The sequence below is a fragment of the Halichoerus grypus genome, chromosome 4, assembly GCF_964656455.1.
Source record: "Halichoerus grypus chromosome 4, mHalGry1.hap1.1, whole genome shotgun sequence".
In the NCBI taxonomy this organism is placed as follows: Eukaryota; Metazoa; Chordata; class Mammalia; order Carnivora; family Phocidae; genus Halichoerus; species Halichoerus grypus.
The window spans coordinates 75,111,761-75,134,454 of NC_135715.1; the positions used below are offsets into that span (position 1 = coordinate 75,111,761).

The 22,694-nt window shown below is 38.4% G+C and overlaps 1 protein-coding gene across 3 annotated transcripts in view; it reads right to left on the reverse strand.

Annotated features, from left to right (window-relative positions):
* The window catches only part of NUP58 (nucleoporin 58), a 39,983-nt gene extending 32,776 nt beyond the window's left edge, over positions 1-7,207 (reverse strand). For 2 of the 3 annotated variants that reach the window (XM_078070552.1, XM_036117249.2), the window contains exons 1-3: positions 6,887-7,207; positions 2,167-2,309; positions 842-877 (exon numbers count right to left, since the gene is read on the reverse strand). In XM_078070552.1, the coding sequence (XP_077926678.1) occupies positions 842-877; positions 2,167-2,309; positions 6,887-6,993 (286 nt within the window). In that variant the 5' untranslated portion in view covers positions 6,994-7,207. The remainder of the gene's footprint in view (positions 1-841; positions 878-2,166; positions 2,310-6,886) is intronic. The other variant, XM_036117250.2, reaches the window with a different exon arrangement.
* Between the last annotated feature and the right edge of the window lie 15,487 nt (positions 7,208-22,694).

Genomic DNA, 22,694 nt, shown 5'->3' on the forward strand with positions numbered 1-22,694 from the left:
CAGGTGAGTAGCATCCAAATGAAGAAAGTCCACCAATCTTTAGTTTATTTAAACTTTTTATTTAATGTCAGTTAAATTAATAAATCTAACTTTAACTGAGTTTCCTCACTGTCCTCTCATTCATTCATTTCCTTTGACATTATTAACTGCCATCCTACTTCACTCACATTCCCTTTGGCATATCATTACAGAGAACTATGATGTTTTTGAGCTGGAAAGGAATCCAAAAACGTTTTAGTCCAATACACCCCTTTTATAGGTAACTAAAAGCTGCCAGATACTCTATGACCACCTAAGACCTCACAATGATTTGGAGGTACAAGCAGGGTTTAATTCCAAGACTTCTGGCCTATAGTTTGTTGCTTTTTTTCACTAAAAGGATTCAAATGACTACAAAGTTCAGTGTGAAATAAATCTCCACAGAAAAACCATATCTCTATTTTTTTTTTAAGATTTTATTTATTTGACAGAGAGAGACACAGCGAGAGAGGGAACACAAGCAGGGTGAGTGGGAGAGGGAGAAGCAGGCTCTCTGTTGAGCAGGGAGCCCGATGTGGGGCTCGATCCCAGGACCCTGGGACCATGACCTGAGCCGAAGGCAGACACTTAACGACTGAGCCACCCAGGCGCCCCCATATCTGTATTTAAGGGTTTTTTTCTGAATTAAAAAGTCATTGACTTTTTTAAAAACTCCAATACTGAAAGGTTCTGTGATGAGTCAGTGTCTGTGATCTATATTAGGTTCCTTACATGCTTCCTTCTATACCCCAGCTCTGTGAGATATTAAGAAAGAGAAGAGTAGAAAACCACAGATCTGGGATCTTTCCTCAAAAATTCTTACCCAGAGTTAATCCTGTAGTTATAGTTGTTGCTATTCCTGGGGACAAAAAGAAAAATAAAATTTAATCATCAATGGAAGATGACATTTTTCGGAGTTTATCACAAGGGCAAGACTTGGGAGTCATCCTGAGGGTGTGATACAACAACAACCAGTATTTTCTACCATAACCACTAAAACAAACATTCTTCCTATAGCACTGGTTTTCATATTACAGGCTGTATATAATTTGATATATTAGGGAATAAGATTTATAAATGCAAACAACTAATGCTTATAACAACACTAGGCAAGAAGTAAAAAAGCTACTCCAAGCAAACACTGGCACACAGTGTTGTCTCAAGAAGCTCACTGGCTGCTCTCATATTTACTCCTGCAGTTCTTACATTTTCTATGTATTGCTGTGAAAAGCTGCAGTCAAAGCTGGAAGGTCAATGCAAAAAGTGGTAACAGAGACTAAGAGTCCCTGAGGGTAGAGAATAAAGAGTAAATAAAGAAGTAAACTTTTTAAACAGCAGCACCAGTGAAACATATTTTTAACTTAATAATAACCAAATGTCTGTAAGTATTAAAAAACAAACAGCTTTTTATTATTGAAATGTCTACCAAAAACCTTGACCTCTTGCCCTTTTGCCATCGAAACAACTGTTTTAATAATACAAAAACTTAAAACATCTCTTAGGAAGGTAAATGATAATGTTACAGTAAGATAGGATGCTGACTGTCCCACATATGTGGCTAAATTAATGTCCAAATTGGTAAACTTGGCTTATCTTCACTAAGGTTAAACACTGCATTATATAATCTAATATAAAAATTAAATTAATTCATTATATTTAAAGAGATGTGTATCTTCTTTGTGTGTTATTTAAAAAAAGATCTTATTTCTTTAAATGTGTTTTCCTTCCCTTTTTTTAAGATTTATTTATTTTTGAAAGACAGCTTGAGTGTGGGAGGGGGAGGGGCGCGACAGGGGGATAGGGAGAAGAGAGAATCTCAAGCAGACTCCCTGAGGAGCCTGAGGCCCAAAGAGGGGCTCATTCTGCAACCATGAGATCATGACCTGAGAGGAAATCAAGAGCTGGACCCTTAACCAACTGAGCCACCTACCCAGGCACCCCTAAATGTGTGTTTTCCTTTACACTAAAATACATCATAACCAATGTTGGGCCCTTAATCCCACATCCCTATATATTTTTTCATCTTAGTATTTACCATTTTTTAGGTCTGTCACCAAAGACAATTCCTGTAAAGGGAAGAGATATAGAACAGAACTTGAAAAAGAATATCCCATACCTACTCCCTGAAAATGTGACAATCCTCCTTACCTGTATTTGTTCCTCCTAGAGTGAACCCAGTGGTAGGTTTCGATCCAAAGAGCCCGGTGCCAAAACCACTTGAAGGAGCAGATGTAGTTGCAGGAGTTGCAGTGCTTCCAAGAGTTCCAAAATTGAGCCCCACAGAAGGGTTGCTTGTTTATAAAAAACACAAAACAAAGTCTACTAGAACCAGTATTTCCTTAAGAAAAATAAAAATTAACTCTTCAAGGTTAAGTACTTTCTTTCATTTAACGTATTCAATATATTACCATAGGATACAAAAGGAACTAACTATTTTTAACAAACCAAATTCAAGTATTTTCCTGTTCTCTTTAAAAAAAAAGTCACATACAAAAGATTTCAGATCCCAAGTATCACATATTCTACTTTTATAAGTTTTATTGAAAGCTAGCATATTTTAAAATGGCCATAGAGAAATCCTATGAATGTGGATCATTTTCCTCTTGAATGACTCATGTATAGTTCACACTTCTAAATACATTTGTTCTTCCCCAACTACTAATAACATAAAGAAAAATAAAACATACTCAGAAATAGAAAAGTTATTCTAAGTTGTCTTCACCACCTCTCTGTTGCTATATCACCATATTTATGGAGTTGGGCGGGGAGTGGGGGATGCAGTTAGTTTTCTCGCCACCAAAACAGCAATAAGAACTGGGGTCGGTGTGGGAAGGGGAAAAGGACTAAACATAACCTGGCAAGAGTAAAATACAAAGCAAAACTACCCTCTATCCAGATTATGTGTTCGTTCATCAGCAGAAATCCTCTTCAGAGTTCTTGAAAGCTTAAAAAGAACAGCTGATAATAACAAAGGATGTGAACAAAGTTCACAAATTTCAACTGTTCTTATCAAAACTCAGGGGCTCATATTTGCTATCTATAGGTGGGAGAGCAAATTATAAAAATAAACAAAAAATCTTGACAACTTGACACTCCAAAAATTGTGTAGGAGAGTTAAGAAAGATTATAACACATAACATAATGGGAGCTCCCATTCATCCTATATAGGTATCTTTATTCCATCTGCCTGCCCTTCCATACAGACACAATCACCATAAAAGCCAAGGTCAGTTTTAAAAAGCTTAAAAGTCTGGGACATTTCAATTTAAGGAGGCAACAGTGTTATGGCTGGGTTCTAGTACCAGCTCCCCAATGTCCTGGGACTTGTGTGACATAACTTAGCCTTTTTGATCCTCTATTTCCTCATATGCAAAATGGGAATAACAGTGCCCACTTAACAGATTTTTTGCAAAAGATTAAGAGATTGTGCATGGTGAATTAACTTCACTTAATAAATGTTGTTACTACTGTCATCAGTAGGAACTTAATAAATTCAACTAAACACATTATGTACAAGGTATTATGCCAGCCCATCACCATGAGGGGAATAGAACCTGAAATCAGGCATCAACACCGAGTAGGGGGGAAAAAAGGGAGTGTACCCTATGTCTTAGTTTATCACTGATTTTAAAATGATCTCTAGGAGCATAGGTATGTGAAGTACAGAGGGTTGGCAGAACAGGGTTGCAAGGTCTCACCAACAAAGCACAAATCTTTAAACACTTAATCAACTGAAATAAAAAGGTATTTTAATAAACGTTATTGGCAAATTTTGAAGACCTCAAATTAAGAAAATGGTTATTATGCTCTCCTCCCTCCCAAATAATTCAGTGATCCCATTTGGTTTTACTGCTATTCCATAAATATACAAAAGATGTACAGTGAAATTACGTATTTTTAGACAAAATATTTAAAATTTTTGACAACTTAAGATAACTGAAGACACAATGAAGTGTTTCATAATTAAATGTGAAAACATTACCAAAGAAATACATCAAAGTGGTATCTTCTTACTCAAGAAAGCAAAAGAGAAATTTCTCGCGGAAGAGAAATTCACTTAGTTTAACAAAAGCTACCCCAGACAGGACCAAGTTTTGCCTCAAACCACTATTATCTGCCGATGACTCATCAGGATGTGTTACAGAAAAGCCAAGTTGTCTCCAACAGGTCAGGAATATTGTTTTAACTTCTCCAGCATGCCCTAATGTGGACTTAGAAAGTAACATTTATTGAGCACTTACCAAGTGCCAGATATGATGCTAAGTACTTTTACATGCTTTACCTCATTCAACAACTCTGTGAAGTAAATATATTATACCCCTTTTCCAGATGTGGGAACTGAGGCTTGGAAAGTAACTTCACTAAAATGATTTACCTAAAGAGACCAAATCAGCAGATGGCACTAGGGGAAGTCAGGTCTCCAAACCAGTACTCCACCAGACAAATGTTAGACTGTGTCTCCTTTCGTTCATTTATGTAAGCCCTTCTAAAGTTTATTTTATTCATCTCTACACCCAGTGTGGGGCTTTCACCATCCCGAGATCAAGAGTTTCATGCTATTCTGACTGAACCAGCCAGGTGCCCCTTATCTAAGCCCTTCTAAAGACTGTGTACATGTTTCTAGCTGATCACTAAATAACTCCTTTACTCAATCAACAAATATTTATTAAAGCCCTCTTCATGTGCCAGGAATTGTCATAGGGACTGAGGATGGAGTGGTAAATAAGACTCAGATCCAGTTCAGGAAGTTTCCAGTTAAGTGAGAGAAAGAGATTACTCAATCATTCATTCATTCAAAAAATGTGTATTGAGCTCCACTGTGTCTACTAAAAAAAAAAAAAAAAAAACAGTATGAAAAAGTCTTCACTGTCATGGAGCTTCTATTCTATTGCTGGGATCAGAAAATAAGTCAACAAAAAATACAACGAACTGATTACAACTGTGATAAGTGCTATGTTACAGGGTACTATGAAGATGGAAACCTCCGGTACACTTGCAGATCTAAAAACTGCCTCTCTGGAGATGTTAACATTTGAGTCCCAAAAGTAGACACTAGCTTGACATATGAGGCAGGAGGTGGTAGGGGAATTCCAATCAGAGGGAACTGCTCCCAAGTGGGAAGGGGTTTGGCCAAGCCTACCTGAGGAACTGAGAAAATGCCCAAGTTGCTACAGCAGTATTTTTCAAACTAAGATTAGGAGTATAAAGTCAATTTAGTAGATCACAACTGGCATTTTAAAAAATGAAATGGAACAGAACAGAAAATATCAAAGTGCATCACATAAATTAAGGGTAAATATCTTCCTTTGAAACTTCGCTTCAGTTATTTCTTTGCCTGTCATTTTTTTCATGGTAGGTCTGAATCACTGAATTGTAGCAAACTGAAATGACGAGTTGGGCTCAGGATGAGTCTGAAGAAGTTCCAGATTATTTGGATCTTGTGGATCATGGTAAAATTTATTTTTACTTCATTCCAAGGATGACAAATCATTAAAGGAAGGCAATGGGAATTTTAAAAAATGACTCTGATTATGTGTTAAAAAGGGCTTGACATCAAAGTAGATTTTTGAAACAGCAATTACGATTCCACTGATCTAATCAAAGTAGGAGATGATGGGAATAGTTTTCATCAAATATGAGGAGGGTTACTGGTTGAAAACCTGGAAGAAATCCTAAGTATTTTCATAAGAATGTAAGCTTCAGGAGAGCAGGACCCTTATTTATCTCACCACCTAAAACAGAGTCTATTATATAGGAGTGTGTTCAATGAATATTTGTTCCATGAATGACAAGAGCTTGCAACAGGATGGTGGCACTGGAAGTGAAGCAAATGGAAACTGAATAATTAAAATTATCAGGCCTTGCTGATTAAAGGTGCAGAGAGAAAAGGAGGTATTAAGGGAAATTCCCAGATTTTTTACTTGACTATGTAGTCTGCCCCCCCCCACCTTCTAATACAAGGAAGATATTTTTGCCTTTTTAATCTACAATGACATCCCTCAACTTCAGGAGATACCTTGTAACACTTTCTATGCACACTTCTTGATTTCATTAACTCCTCCACTTTTACCTTTTTAAAGACTGAGTTCTAAACATTAAATCTCTCACCATGAAAATGACGTTTAACTATTTTAACTGTCTCTTTCTGGACCTCTGCTAGCTGTATTTCGTCACCGCCTGAAGTGGTGGTTTAGCAGGTTGCACAAAAACGACAAATATGCTATACCTACATTTTTCAGTGTAAGCAAAAGACAATGTGAGTCATTACAACACAACACTCACGTACACTAATTTGCACATACTGTTCAAAATTATCACCAATAAATTCTACAACACGTATTTAAAACAAGAAACTACAGTAACAAAGGATAGGGTTCCATGAGGTACAAAGATGTGAGCTCGTTTAAAATGCCACAAAGTCATTAAAGCATTGGAATGTCCAAAACCGTATATCCTGCAATTGAATCTGAATTATCAGAGATAAACTTGTAATTGTCCTCCTTAAAATTTCCTATTGTCTTTTTCTGAAACTCCAGAGTAGCCACAATGTCGTTCATTCGTTCTGTGCCTCAGACTGCCGCACTGAGAGGGCTCGGCGTGAAATCCCAGGCCCTTTCACCCAGCCAGACCCCACTCGGTAGGGACACTGTGTGAACCATCGTGGATTCTGGGGACTTCACAACCCTGTGACCATCCTCCCCATCAGGCCGCCAAACGGCAGAACTACGAGGCTGGCGCTGCGCAAGTTTTTTTTTTTTTTTTTCCAGGCCCACCAGAAAGGAAGCCAGCGGGAAGAGAGAGGGACGGGCCCACCCACCGGAGTCTCGCGGGGAGGACCCGGGCCGGGAAGGCGAGGAAGCGTGGTTACCTAGATGCTCCCGTCCCGAAGGAGAAACCGCCGCCTGCGCCGGTCCCGCCGGCGGCTACGGTGGTGGAGCCCAGTGTGCTGGTTCCGAAGGAGAACCCCGTGGACATGGCTGCCGGGGCTCAGCGCCGTCAGGAAGCTGCAAGGGGTCTGGGACGCTCCTCTCTCCTCAAAGCCAAGGCGGGCCGGGCAGCATCACTCTCGCCCAGCCGCGACCTGGCGGGAACTTCAAGCCCCAGTGGCCGAGAAGACAAGGCCGAAGTGGGTGGGGCAACCACCCGAGAGAACGTTCCGGCGCCCGCCGCGCGCACGTAACCCACCAGGAGCGAGCCCGCCGCGCAAGGCACTCTGGGATGGGGGTGGGTTGCGCGGCGCGCAAAGCATCCTGGGAGGGAGTGAGCTGGGTGAAAGAGAGAGAAAGAGAGAGAGCGCGAGAGGATGAGCAGGGTTAGAGGCAGAGGGAGAGGGAGAAGCAGGCTAGCCAGGAGCCCGACGTGGGGCTCGATCCCAGGACCTTGGGACCGTGACCCGAGCGGAAGGCAGACGCTTAACCATCTGAGCCACCCAGGTGCCCTCTTAAGGGGTAGGCGCCTAGCGTTAAAGACGAGCGAAACCGTTTCCTTTAGTTCTGTATTGGCATATGCGTTGACGTAATGTGTACTTTATAGCTGTAGAATCTTAATTATTGCTTACGTCTTTCCCTACTGCTAAAAGGGATGCGCGAAATCCCAGAGTGGGGAAGGCCCTATTGAGCAATCCAAGCCCTGCTATAGAAAAGGAGGCGCGCTCAGCCTTCGGTTGGCTGCCGTCCCTTCCCGGAGAAGGACGGGGAGCTTCTCTGCTCCCATACGGTTCGGAAATCAATCGATAATCATTCATCCGCTCCACAGCGTTTGGAGCCCGTTAAGCGCAGTCATTGCGAGTTGCCACCCAGGAGGCTCAGAGAGCGTCCTTTGGTGGGGGGTGGCCGAACTTGGTGGTGGTGCTGTGCATACCCCTGGACGTCAAAGGATGTGGTCAAGTCCACGAAGTTTTGCAGCGTATCCTGCTGGGTAGGAGTTTGGGACCCCCGGCCCATCGCGGGAGGTCCCCCCGATGGCTGCATTCTGGCTTTGGGCTTTGCATTGCTCTGACGCCCCTTTGCTACCTACCAGAGGAACTGCAAAGTGGACGGGATAAGTACAGAAACAAGCACAATATAGTGCGGAATTTAAGGGTTCCATGAGCAACCCCTAAACATAAGAAAAATGTAGATTTAAGGAAGAGATCCCGTCTTGTAGAAGGATCAGGAAAGGCTTCGTGTCAGTGGTGCATATGGGGTGCTGTCATCATAATGTGGGTCTTTATTCAGAGATTGTTACATTACTCCCGCAAATGGTTTTCTTACCTGTGATTTCTTCCGGTAAAATTCATCCCATAAGCAACCACCAGATTTGCTTTCCTAAAACAATTCTCACCATTGCACTGCCTTGATGGAACACTCAGTGGCTCTTTAGTCTAGCATTCATCCTCCATATGACAAATCTTTCTAAGCTCAGGTCTCACAACTCTTAATGCAGCACTTTCTCCTCTGTTGAGGTTGGGCATTGCTGCCTCCTGTAGACTGAATTGTGTCCCTCCAAGATTCATGTGTTAAAGCCTTAACCTCCAATGTGATGGTGTTTGAAAAGAGGGCCTGTGGAACGTAATTAGGGTTAGATGAGGTCATGAGGGTGGGGTCCTCATGATGGGATTAATTCCCTTCTAAGAAGAGAAATGAGAGAACTCTTGTTTCTCCACTTCAGAGGACACAGCTAAAAGGCAGCCTTCTTAGGCAAGAAGAGAGCTGATGGGCACCTTACCTTGAACTTCTCAGCCTCCAAAACTGAGAAGTAAATTTCTGTTGTTTAAGCCACCCAGTCTGTGGTATTTTCTCATGGCAGCCTGAGCACTTACACATCACCTCTGTTTGTTTAATTAAAAAACTAAATAGCATTTTAAATATTATGGAAGTCACCATAAGAATAATAAAAAAGGGACATATTTGAACTGTAGTATAAAGAAAAATTTCATAGTGATTGAACAGGAGAAGAAAAAATAAAATAAGGGTTTTAGAACTTCAGTGATCTAGAGAATGCTATTATCAGGGATGCTTTTTAAGATGGTCAATAAGAGGACTATGGGAAAAAAATCTAGGGTACTTTTGTCTGGAAAAGAAAAAGAGAGATGATTTTTGGAGGAAGATAGAATATGGCTCCCTACATCTTTAATCTCATTGTGTATTCTTTCCAAAACTTTTGAAGAATATCAACCTAAAATTAGTAAGATCAAAATGCTTGGCACAGGGTCACCTGGGTGGCTCAGTGGGTTTAGCGTCTGCCTTCCACTAAGAGCCCCAAGTGGGGCTCTGTGCTCAGCGGGGAGCCTGCTTTTCCCTCTCCCTCTGCCTGCCGTTCCCCCTGCTTGTGCTCTCTCTCGCTCGCTCTCTCTGTCAAATAAATGAATAACATATTTTTTTTAAATGTTTGGCACATACAATTTATATGTTAATTAACAAAACGTAAGATTAGCAGGAAGGAAAGAGGATGTAAAAATGTAGTAGGGACTAATATAATATTTCATAATAGGGGAAACTGGTGTGGGCTATATAGGAATTATCTTTGCAATCATTTTGTAAATCTAAAACAATTTTAAAAAGAAGTTTATAAGGGGCACCTGGCTGGCTTAGTTGGTAGAACATGCAACTCTTGATTCTCAAGGTCATGAATTCAAGCCCCATGTTGGGTGTGGAGTCTACTTTTTAAAAATGAAATAAATAGAATAAGTTTATAAAAGAAAGTAGTGAGAAATATGACTTAGATAAAAGTTTGTGTATTGGGGGAGTCACTCAAATTGACAAACTATTCTTTTAACTTTATAAAAAATTTTAGTATGGCATTTTTGTCTTGTATCTGGCAGAGTAGTTTAAATTATGCAGCAGTAACCCCCAAGATGCCACAGAGAGGAACACTGCAGAGATGGAAAGTGGACTACTCAACGAACAGCAGTATTACAATCTATTACATGCCTCTAGATACACCGAGTGTAAAACTGGACCTCAAAGACCTTTTCTCATATAGCTTCTTCTGTTGTCCTATTAGCAAAAAGAAGACACTTTGCATCCTTTGTTCTACAGAAATAAAACTCCAAAGAAAGCAGTTACTATAAGCCAGTTATTTGGTTATTCAGTGGAAAGCTTGAAGTAAAATGTCAACATAAACTTCATGCCTATTTAAGCCTAAAGCCTATGCAGCCAGGCAAAACCATGGAGCACAGGTATTTGGCTTAACCATCCTTATTTAGAGTAACACATTGTATTCCAAAGGATGTTTCAGATATTCCTCTTTGACATTGTGGGACCTGAACCCATGTATCAATTCTATGTGAATTATTGCTTTCCAAGAATGAAGCAAATGATTCAAATTCTAAATTATGTAGCAAACCACTTTGCTTCCCCTTGTTTTTTATATTATGAAAATCATGCTAAGAAACCCCATCTTTCGCTGATTTACTGGCTGTATGGTGACATTTTTTTTTTTAAGATTTATTTATTAGAATGAGAGAGAGAGAGAGAGCACATGAGAGGGGGTAGGGTCAGAGGGAGAAGCAGACTCCCTGCCAAGCAGGGAGCCCGATGCAGGACTCGATCCTGGGACTCCAGGATCATGACCCGAGCCGAAGGCAGTCGCCCAACCAACTGAGCCACCCAGGCGCCCCTGTATGGTGACATTGTTAATGTCATAAACTGAATTATCTGAAAGGCAATAGCACTGTAAAAAATTTTAACTTGCATTAAAATGTCTAAAGAGGCTTGTTTCCGTGGTGTATTCAGATCAGGATAACTCAGAAGGAAATTGGAATCTTAAGTCTATTTAAGAGGAGCTGCAATATGTATGGTCTGATCCTCTGAAATATCCAAGAGAGAAGTTGTAATTTAGAGCCTATATATAACCAGATGACCTCTGTCTTGAATTTATTCCTGGGAATCTATTGACTTTAAAGATTTAGATAGTGTCCTTCCTTTTTAAACATCCTATTAAATTTTCAAAAGATCCAACAACAAAATTTATGGAGAGAGAGATCAATAATGAAAATGTGACAAAATGTTAATAATTGGTGACTCTACAAGAAAGATATATGGATGTTCATTGTACTGCTCTCTCAGCTTCTCTATAGGTTTGAAATTTTTCATAATAAAAAGTTGGAGCCTAAAGCTAAAACAAAAGTTTCCAAGAATAGGTCCAGTAGTGATCTGTTTCCTGATAAAATTTTCACCCATCACCCAAGAAATGAAAAAAAATGAAAAGCAATATAGGGAGTTTTACATGAAGCTAATTTTATTTATTTATTTTTAAACATTTTATTTTTTTAAGTAATCTCTACACCCAACGTGGGGTTCAAACTCACAACCCCACGGTCAAGTCACATGCTCTATTGACTGAACTAGCCAGGCATCCTGAAGCTAATTATATTTAATTTAAAGTGTAGTCATTTGTTTTGAAATTGTGTCCTTCCTACTGGTGAGTGTGGGCGATGGGACATGAAAAGGTTGCTTTCATGACCTGATAACAATAATGAATAAGAATAAGATCAGGAAAAGAAACTTGGCAATGTCAGCATAAAATAAATGAGGGAAGCTATCTTGTTGCCATTCATTTTCGTGCTTCTCTTTTTCTCTAAAAAAAAAAAAAAAAAAAATCCCGATTCTGTTCAATGTGGCACACATTTACCTGTGGCCAATTAGGTGTATGTGGGAGACTTGAGATGAGACTCACCTCATGTATGAATATGACTCATTTAAAGGAGTAGCTGCCGAACATCTCTTTTGCCATTCTCCTCCTTCTTTCCTGCTGCCTGGGACTTAGACACATGGCTGGGTCTCCAACAGCCATCCTGGTCTGTGAGGAACTTAAGAATGAAAGTTATATGCTAAGGAGGGTGTAGCAGAAAAATAGTATCATAGAGTCATATCAGCCATGATTTGCCTACCTTCAGACTTCTTTTACTTTATTTATTTATTTATTTGAGAGAGAGAGCAGGGGGAGGGGCAAAGGGAGAGAGAGAAGCGACTCTACCACTGAGCAGGGAGCCTGACACGGAGCTCGATTCCAAGACCCTGGGATCACGACCGAAGCTGAAGGCAGATGCTCAACCAACTAAGCCACCAGGTGCCCCTTCAGACTTCTTTTAAATGAAAGAAAAAATCAACTTCTGTGTTAAGTTATCATAGTTGGGGCTCTGTTATTCATAGCTAAATTTAATATACCAGTTTAAGTAGGAACCCACACTAAAAGATAAATTTTACATGTGTTACTGAAGAAACAGGAAGTATCCAAGATGAACCAAGGTCAAGATTATCTATAGGACTGGAATATAGTGATAAAGGCAACGACAAAATATCCTGTTATCTAATTGTTTGGAAACATGATAGCAGAGGGCACAGTCAGGTTCTAGTCTCAAAAACATGGGAGCCAAAGAGGGAGAATGTATCTGCATTTATTCTCATATTTTAAGGAAACAAGTCACTGTACCTGATGGACTCAGTGTCCACTGTCATGAAGCTGAAATACATTCATAAGACTGTTCCATAGCATGCACAAAATTTCCTTCAATTCTCTTTGATCAGTTTTCCCATAGCTTGATTAGACCTCTTTTGATTACAAGGAATAGAAATCCGCTCAAAATAGTTTAAGCACAAGTGTGTATGTATGTGGGGGAGACGTGGGAATACAAAGTTACTACTGATAGGTCTTGTTTTTGAGACATGGGAGACAGACATGGAATACAGAGAAGTTTCAAGTGAATCTAGAAGAAAAGGAATATCCAGGCCTCAAGTATATCAGAAAGCAACTGCTCTCTCTCTCCCTCTCTCAAATAAATAAATAAATAAATAAATAAATAAATAAAGTAAAAGAAGTCTGAAGGTAGGCAAATCATGGCTGATATGATGACTTTATGATACTATTTTCCTGCTACACCCTCCTTAGCATATAACTTTCATTCTTAAGTTCCTCACAGACCAGGATGGCTGTTGGAGACCCAGGCATGTGTCTAAGTCCCAGGCAGCAGGAAAGAAGGAGGAGGAGAATGGCAAGAAATGCTTTCTGATTGCTTTCTGCATCTAAGAAATGAACTGGAGAAGGTTGCACTTATTTCGGAGAACTGAGAAGATCTGGAGGTCCCAGAGGATGGGTGAAGGATTAACTAACTGATTGAGTGCCCAAGGGAGACAGAAGGGCATTCAGGCATCTGCCACACAAAAATCTGAGACCTGACTCTCAAGGAGCAAAGGCTAGTAAGCAAGCGGGGAGAAAGTGAAACAAACTTGGCAAAACAGATCCCTCCCTCCACCCCATCCCCACCTCCAACCCCACTGTTAACAAACTAGGGAGGTATAGGGAAAAAGAAGCTTTGAATAGGATAAAGGGGCAAGTTTATATTTATGTTAAAAAATCAGATTTTTCTAAACGCAGAGTAATCGGTACAAAGTTATCAAGAGAGGTAAAGGGAGAGCCAACAAAGCAGCCTTAAAGGGTAACTGTGAAGAAAAAGCTGCTGCCTGTTTCACCCTATAAGAATCCAGTGTTCAGTGAAGGGATTACACAGAATAGAGCACGACCGACCACTGTATCAACCAATGTTAACAGCCTGTGTGAATGGACAGAAAGATCAGACATGGATACCACTTGGGTAAATCATCAAGATCTACTCATCTAAAGGATTCAGAGAGAAAGTCACACAATCAGGATACAGTGAAAAATGATGAGTAATTTTCTTTAAGACAGAATGAGGAGCAAGCCTCCAAACCCTAAAAATCCTGAGAGAATGAGAGTCATACTAGCCTTCTGGAAATACAATATTTCTCCCTCCCAGTATGAGACTGAGGCATATCGGCTAACTTGGCTATGTGCACTTTGCTGGGCCAGGTGCACGTCCTCACCTGCAGTTATAGAATACATAATGTGATCACTTGCATACAGCGTACAGTCACTCAGGTAAGAACAAATCTTTCCTCCATCACGCATCCTCCTCAAATGAACACAGCCTGATCCAAATAAATTCCTAAACTCAATGCTGAAGAGTTAGAATGAGGATCAGCAGGCATGCAGACATCTCCAAGGATTCTGGGATGCATTCTTCTTAAAATGCATGTGCACACACCTATTATTTATTGAGCATTCATTGAGGCCAGCTACTAAGCTTGAGCATTTCTCTTCATTATTTCATTTAACTGACACAAATAATTCAATGGAGAAGATGATGGTAAGTACTACCACTTACAGATAAGTAAACCAAGAGTTAGAGAAATAATTTTACTAAACTCACACAGATAATGAACAGCAGAAATGAGATTTGAATTTAGATAACTTTGGTTCCAGAAAGAATTCTGATCATAGATTTCATCTTCTGCAAGAATATACCTAAAAATAAAAGCTAAGAAATGAGTCAAATGAAATATTCTTGTTCTTTTAATGACTTATGTTTACTTAAGCACCCAAATTAAGAAGTATAATTGCTTTTACATCTCATTAGATGGCAAATAGTAAACATAACTATAATTATAAAAGCATCAACATTTACTTTTAAAATATGAAATGTTATCTCACATGACAATCATAGTATCAAACACCTCTTACACATTTTGTAGGGGAATTAAGTGGTTTTTTTTTTAACAGTGTAAAAACAAACATTAAGCATCAGGGAGAAATGAATGCAGGAGATTCTGATTCCTTATTATTTCAAAACATCATGATTGTTTATTTAATGCTTTGTTGTGTATTTTTTATTTTTGATGCAAAAAACCACCATCTTTAAGTGGAAGTTCAGTTAAGAAAATGCTATTTAATTAAAGTCATCAATAATTAGTCACATCACTATTGTAAGTGGTTTTCGTAAGCACATATAAGGCAAATCGAGGTGTCCCCTAAAACTTGGATGAAAAAGGAAGTTATAACTATACACATCAAAACAAAACTAATCAGGGGTGCCTGGGTGGCTCAGTCAGTTACACGTCTGCCTTCGGCTCAGGTCATGATCCCAGGATCCTGGGATCAAGCCCCACATAGGGCTCCCTGCTCGGTGGGGAGTCTGCTTCTCCCTCTCCCTCTGCCTGCCGCTCCCCCGGCTTGTACTCTCTCTCTGTGTCAAATACATAAATTTAAAAAAAAAAACTAATTAAAGCACAAACATTTAAGGACTTCACAGAAAGAGAGCATGGTGTCTAGACCATATCTTGATATGAACTTAGTTGGCCGAATGGCATAAAGAAACAACAGGGCCCTCAGAAGGAGGCTTTTTCAGCAATAAAGCCTAAATTAGGGTTACTTGATATATCCCTATAATAATAAACCTTCAGGGCTGCCTCCAGAGGCTTACCTGGCCCAGAAACACTACTATATTGTCCTGCAGTTGATACATCCCAATAGGATTTACAGATGCATCAAGATTTTGACTAAGTGAGAACAGCCTATCACAACATTTTTTCCCTTGCTCTGAATTCGTCCTGACTAAGCAAACTTCTCAACAGTAAAGTGTCTGTATAGCTTTATAGGAAGAGAATATGTTGACCTCATTACTGTCTGCTTTAAACTCTATTTCTCATGGTCAATGATTAAGTTGGTATTTTTATATTCACCAGTCTAACTAACCCTAAGAAACAGATTTCTCCTTGGCGGTCTGGTCTTCCTTCAGGTTAGCCTCAGTGGACTTCTTCATTGAAAACTATAACTGTTATAAGTGCCCTATTTGCATAAGCGATGAGATGAAGATAGCAGGAAATACTTAATCTGATTAATTTTATTGTGCTCCCACTTTTTTAGGGAAAGAGAGGATTTAGGAACACTGGTGCACATTGAAGTCCTCTTAAACTGGACCATATGTTTGATGAACATTAATAAGAACAAAACACGTCTAAATGAATGAAACTCTTCTCTTTTCTAGTGTCTCTTTATTTCCCTTGAGTGAACCACCCCTTTGTAGTGACAGAGGAATTGGGGCTCTTTGTTTCTTGCAGTAATTGCTGGGGGTAGAGCTACTGACAGAGAAGCAAATGGTCTAGATCCTTTGGAACCTGTGTATGGTGCCTAATTGGGGCTTCTACTCAGTTTCTGCTACTCCTGCTAACAAGACATCCGTTCCCAGACTTCCTTGTGCCCATTCAAATGCACAGTCCCTTCAAATAGTGATATGGGAGATCCCCAACAAAATGCTTACCTCATCGTTCTATAGCTTGGCTTGCCAATTGTCAAACTCTCCTACAAAGATTGTTTCTAATTAACATTTTATTTCTTGAAAGGATGGTCAAAGATCATCAGATATTAAAGAACAGTTGTGACGTGAAAGTCAGAAACCAAAACAACAAACCTAGAGGGAATCTAGAGGGAATAGAGATAATTTGGGAAGCAAAATAAATAAATAAATAAGTTTATTTTTATTGTATCTCATACCTGGAGATATGAGATCCACAAAATCAGAACCAGGTGCTACCAAAAAAAAAATTGGAAAAAGGAAAATGTATGTAACCAAATGAACTCTTAGCCTGGAAGGAACAATATTTCAGTAGCAATAGGCACACCTAGTGCTCAGATCTTGGATTCTAATATCATTCCAGGTAAAAGGACTAGATCTCCTTGGAGAAATGGTTCATTATAAGAGCTGGGGTGGAAAAGATGCAAGATGAGCCTGGAGCGTATTATAGTGCTAGAAAGTAAGGAAGTGCTCAAAAACAAAAACAAAAACAGCCCCACCTATGTTGATGAGATATGTCAAAGGGACATAGGAGCCAAGTGAAAGATTTCCTGATGGCCAAAGCTGGAACAATTCGAGTAAGAAAATAAGGAACTCTGAGATTATAACCAAAAGTATAAAATGAACATCCATGAGTTCATACTGATGTAAACAAATGATAGAATGAATGAATGAATGAATAAATAGGGAAGAATAGAAAAATATCTTGTGCTGAAGAATTCCAAATAATTTATGTAGAAACACTGCCCTACAAGAGGGAAAGAACAACTTCCTACTCTGTAAGTGTAGACTGTGAACAGTGATCTCTTTCAAAAGAGGACACTATAGAGATGCCCGGGTGGCTCAGTTGGTTAAGTGCCTTCAGCTCAGGTGACCATCCCAGGGTCCTGGGATCCAGTCCCGCATTGGGCTCTTTGCCCAGCAGGGAGCCTGCTTTTCTCTCTGCCTGCCACTGTCCCTGCTTGTGCTCTGTCTCTCTGACAAATAAATAAATAAAACTGTTAAAAAAAAAAAAAAAAGAGGACACTATAGAAATGGGGAAATAGTACCTTTATGGAGGAGAAACTTGACAAACATTACCTCAATCAGGTGATTAAGGTGAACATCAGCAGTGATTAATCATGTTAGGTGTATGTACCCTTGACATGATGTGATAAAAATGGCATTTTATCTCTGTGATCTTCCTCCTCTAAACCCTGAACCCTAGTTCAACTATGAGAAAAACGTTAGGCAAATTCCAACACAAGGGCATCTACAAAATACATGACCAGTACTCTGCAAAACTGTCAAGGTTATGAAAAATCAAAGAAAATAAAAAACTGTCATAGTTGAGGGAGACATGACTCCTAAAAGTAATGTGATATCCTGAATAGAATTCTGGCACGAAATGGGACATTAGATAAAAACTAAATAAATCTGCATAAAATGTGAACTTCAGCTAATGATAATGTATCCATATTGGTTCATTAATGTAACAAATATACTAATGTAGGATACTAACAATAGAAGAGACTAGATATGAAGTATGTGGGAACTGTCTGCATTACCTTTTCAATTATTCTGTAAATCTAAAACTGTCCTAAAAATAAGGTCTATTTAAAATTTAAAAAGAGCTCTTGGAAATTAAAAATATAACTGCAGCAATTAAAAAATATTAGAAACAATGGACTATAAAGTTATAAGAATTTCCCAGAAAGTATATTAGAAAGACAAAAGCCTAGAGAATAGGAATAAAAGGATAATAAAATTAGAGTCAGACCAGGAGTTTTCACATCTGATAAAAGAAAGAAAGGAGAAAGGGAGGGAAATAGGAAGAACAATGAGGAACAGAAGAAGAAAGGGAGGAAAAAAGCAGAAAAAAAAATAGAGAAAAAGGAAGAAAAAGTAATTATCTCAGAAATAATACAAGAAAATTTCCTAGAACCAAAGAAAATGTGTTTTTAGATTAAAAGAGCTTAGCATGTGTGTAAACACTAGATGGGAATAAAGGAGAAAACCAAGTTTCCTTATTTTAAAATTTCAGATCATGGGGGAAAGAGATCCAAAAAGCTTCCTGAGAAAATAAAGCAGGGATACCCACAGGGAAATGAGGAAGTCATCAGATTTCTGAACAGGTACATTGGAAGTTAGGATGTGTTTCTGGGAGCTTTCATAATCCTAAGAGAATTTTTTTTTTTCCAGCACAGGATTCTAGACCCAACCAAACTATCCATCAAAGATTTGCCTTTCACCTTACTTCAGGAAGTCAATAAAGAATATACTCCACCAAAACAAAAGAGAACAAAGTAAGCAAATCAAGAAGAATAAAACATAAGATCTAGGAATTCAACACAAAAGACTTATTAGGACATTTCCCTGGCTGATGGTGAAGGGGAGTCCCAAAGATAATATCTGTTTGGTAGGCCTAGAGAACAACTAGACCAGACTGGAACAAGAGAAGTAGAGGTTCCTAGAGATACCTAGGGACCTCTAGAAAGATGTCTCAAGGAAAAACAATGGACCTGAGAAATTATCTGCCAGTGTTAGCCATGAGGAGTATTGTATCTAGTGTGAGACTAGTTAACACGAGAGTGAAAGAAGACTAAGCAAATTACTCCAAGAGGCCACTGAGCCGGAAAAAAAATTTCAATTATATAAGAAAGGAAACGTAAGTAGTGTACTTAATTTGGATTAACAGTGAGCAGTATATAAGAATAATAATGACAATATGAATGGGCATTTAATTTTTTTAAAGTGTTAAAACTCTAGGAGGACTAGAGGAGGGAGAAATGTGAGTCTGGGAGCAGGGATGTTGCAAAATAGCGAAATTCTGACCTTCAGTTAAGGAAGTAAACAGATTATCTAAAACTGAAAAAAAAAATCAAGAAAGAGTCCCATAACTATGTTACTTAGACATATGTAAGTAAAAACAGAAGAAATAGACAGAAATCAAGATGAGTGCTTTGGGGAAGTAGGAATAGTGATGAAGCATTGGATAACCAAATTTTGTCATAAGCTTTATACTACTCTTGAACTTTTAAAACCATTATATTATTTTGGAAAAAAGTTCAAATTTCCTACTTCATAGACTTTTCCCAATTGTGAAAATATCATACTTGCAGAAGAAGGCATAAAGTATATAAGTACTGTTTACAGGCTAGACACCCTCATCTCTAAACACCACATTGTAACTACCACTCACATCAAGAAACTGAGTGCTGTAAGCAATTTAGAAGTTAGAAGCCCTTCCTCAATCACACCCCAATGGTAACCGTTATCCTAGCTATTGTAAGGATATATTCTTTACTTTTCTTTATAGATTTAACACCTACATGCTCACCCCTAAACACAGTTGAGTTTTGCCTGTTTTTGAACTATAATAGAAATGGAATCATACCATATGCATCATTTTGTGCCTTGAATTTTTTAAAAATTATTTTTAAAGTAGGCTCCACACCCAGCATGGGGCCCAGAGCAGGGTTTGAACTCACGACCCTGAGATCAAGACCTAAGCTGAGATCAAGAATCAGATGCTTAACTGACTGAGCCACCCAGGTGCTCCTGTGCCTTGCATCTTTTGCTCAACCTTATGTTTAAATTTTCATCCTTGTTACATGTAACTGAAGATTGTTCCTTTCCATTGCTGCATAGTATTCCATGTTTTGACTACATCACCATTTATCGTCTCTTTTACTGTTGCTATTGTTTATAGTTTTGGGCTATTAGAATGGGGCTGCTATAAACATTATTATACATGTATCCTATGCATATGCTTAAGATTCTCTAGAGTCCACATTTAGGAGTGAGCTGATGGTTCCTAGGCTATGTACATGTTCCATTGGATAAGGGGATGATAAACTGTTTTTGAAAGGCTTTGTAACAAATTACACTGCTACAGCAACCATCATCTGAGAGTCCATGCTGTTACATATCCTTGCCAAAACATGTTACTATCAACATTTTTTAATTTTCCTGATTAATAATAAAGTTAAATACTTTTACATACATTTATTAAACTTTTGGCTATCCCATTTTGTTAAGTCCTGTTCAAAGGTTTTTCCCATTTTTCTGTAGAGCCTCTGCCTTTTTCTAATTTATTTGTAGGAATTCTTTATATTTTCTGAATATGAATCCTTTGTATATTATATGTGTTAAAACTGTTTTACACTTGGGGCACCTGGGTGGCTCAGTTGGTTAAGCCTCTGACTCTTGACTTCAGGTCATGATCTCAGGGTCCTGAGATTGAGCCCCATGTGAGGCTCTGTGCTCAGCGCAGAGCCTGCTTGTCCCTCTCCCTCTGCTCCTTCCCCCTACTTGCTCTCTTTCCCTTTCTCAAATAAATAAATAAAATATTTTTAAAAACTGCCTTACACTCTATGGTTTGCCCTTGTACTGCCTTATTGTTGTCTTTTTTCTTTTTTAGGAATAGAAATGTACAACTTAAATATGGTTCAATTTATTATCTACAATGTTTTTATGGTCTGTTTTAAATATTATTCTCTATAATAAAGTCATGAGAATATTCTCACCTACCTCCAAAAGTTTATTATGCTGCTCTTCACATTTGGGTCTTTAATCAACATGGGAATACATAGTGTGGGGTAAGGATCAAATTTCATTTTTTGACCCACATAGATAGCAAATTTTCTCCCCATTTACTGAAAAGAGAGTTTCCCCACACTGATCTGCAATATCACATTTTTCATAAATCAAATATCTACATATATGTGGTTTTATTTCTGGACTCTCATTCTGTTTGCCTATTCTTGCAAGACGCCACCTTACTTATTGTAAATTTATAAAGTCTCGAAAATTCCTTTGGGAAGATCTTGTCTTCTCATTCTTCCTCAGAATTCTTCTTAGCCCTTTACATTACCATATATGTTGTAGAATCAGCTTATCATACATACATACTGACAACTCCCCTGCACCTCCAAAATATAGACACACACCAACCTGTTAGGATAGTGATTGGGAATACATTGAATTTATAGATAGATTAGTTTGGGAAGAATTGATATATTTTAAAATTGAGTTTTCTATTCCATGAGCATAGTGCATCCTTCCATTTATTTAAGTGTGTGTGTGTGTGTGTGTGTGTGTGTGTGTGTGTGTGTGCCTGTGTGTTGGGGGGAGAGAGAGAGAGAGATTGAGATTGATCTATCTCAATATATCTATCCATCCATCCATTTATGGAGTTTTATAATATTCTCTATAAATATCTTACACATATTTTGTTAAATTTGTTCATTGACATCTGATATTCTTTTTGTGCTGTGGCAAATACACTTTTTAAAAATTCCATTTTCACCTTCTACTAAATTGGAACTTATATGCGGTTTCTATTATTTTAGCAGTTACCCTAGCAATTAAAACATATAAACACAACTCTTTTTTTTTTTGAGAGGGAGAGAGAGGGATGGGGGCATGGGGGAAGGGGAAGAGGGAATGGGAGAGAGAGAGAGAGAGAGAGAGAGAATCTTAAGTAGGAGAATCACAACCCCGAAATCATAACCTGAGCCAAAATCAACAGTCAGAGGCTTAACTGACTGAGCCACCCAGGCGACCCTAAGCACAACTTTTAAGACTGCATTCCTACTCTTAACCAAGATGATGCAAGGATCCTAAGATACTTTATTTCACTCCTCACTCATATATTTGAATTGTTTTTTCAACTTTACAGAACTTTATTATTATTGTTTTATGCAGTCAGTGTTTATTTACATTTACTCATTTCTTTATATTTAAAAAAATCTTCATTTCTTTTGTATCTTAGATCTTCCATCTGCGATCATTTTCCTTAGTCTAAAGTATAATTTAGAATTTGCTTTAATATGGGTCATGGCAAACTCAGTCTTTTGTTTTGTTTTTTGGAAAATGAATTTTTCCCCCTACTCTCATTTTCTGAAAGATATTTTTTTCTGGGAAAAGTATTTTATTTATTTATTTATTTATATTCATTTTTTAAAAGATTTTTTTTTCTAAGTAATCTCTACACCCAACATGGGGCTCAAACTTACAACCCGGAGATCAGGTGTCACATGCTCTACCGTCTGAGCTAGCCAGGTGCCCCTGGGAAAAGTATTTGAGATTGTCAGTTGTTTCTCTCTGTATATGGAAGATACCATTGCAATGTTACATGGCTTTTATTGCTGATAAGAAGTCAGCTGTAAGTTTAATTGTTGATCTACTGGAGGTAATTAGTACTTCTATTCTGGATGCTTTTAAGATCCCCATTTTTGTCTTTGGTTTTGCCATAATGAATTCATCATAGTGAATCTGTAGTTCACTATTATGTGTCTGGAGATGGATTTCTTTTTATTTATCATACTTGGGATTTGTTGGCTGCTTTATTCTGTGAATTGATGTCTTCCATGCATTCTGAAAAAAAAATATCAGGCATTATCTCTTCAAATATTATCTTTGCCCCAGTCGCTCTCCTTCTCTCTCTTATTCTTGTGAAACTGTGATCAGGTTTATTATAGGTCTTTTGAGTCTATCCTTCATTTTTCTTAACTTCTTTTCATATAATCTTTTTGTCTCTCTGTATTCCTTTCCTTTGTGGATA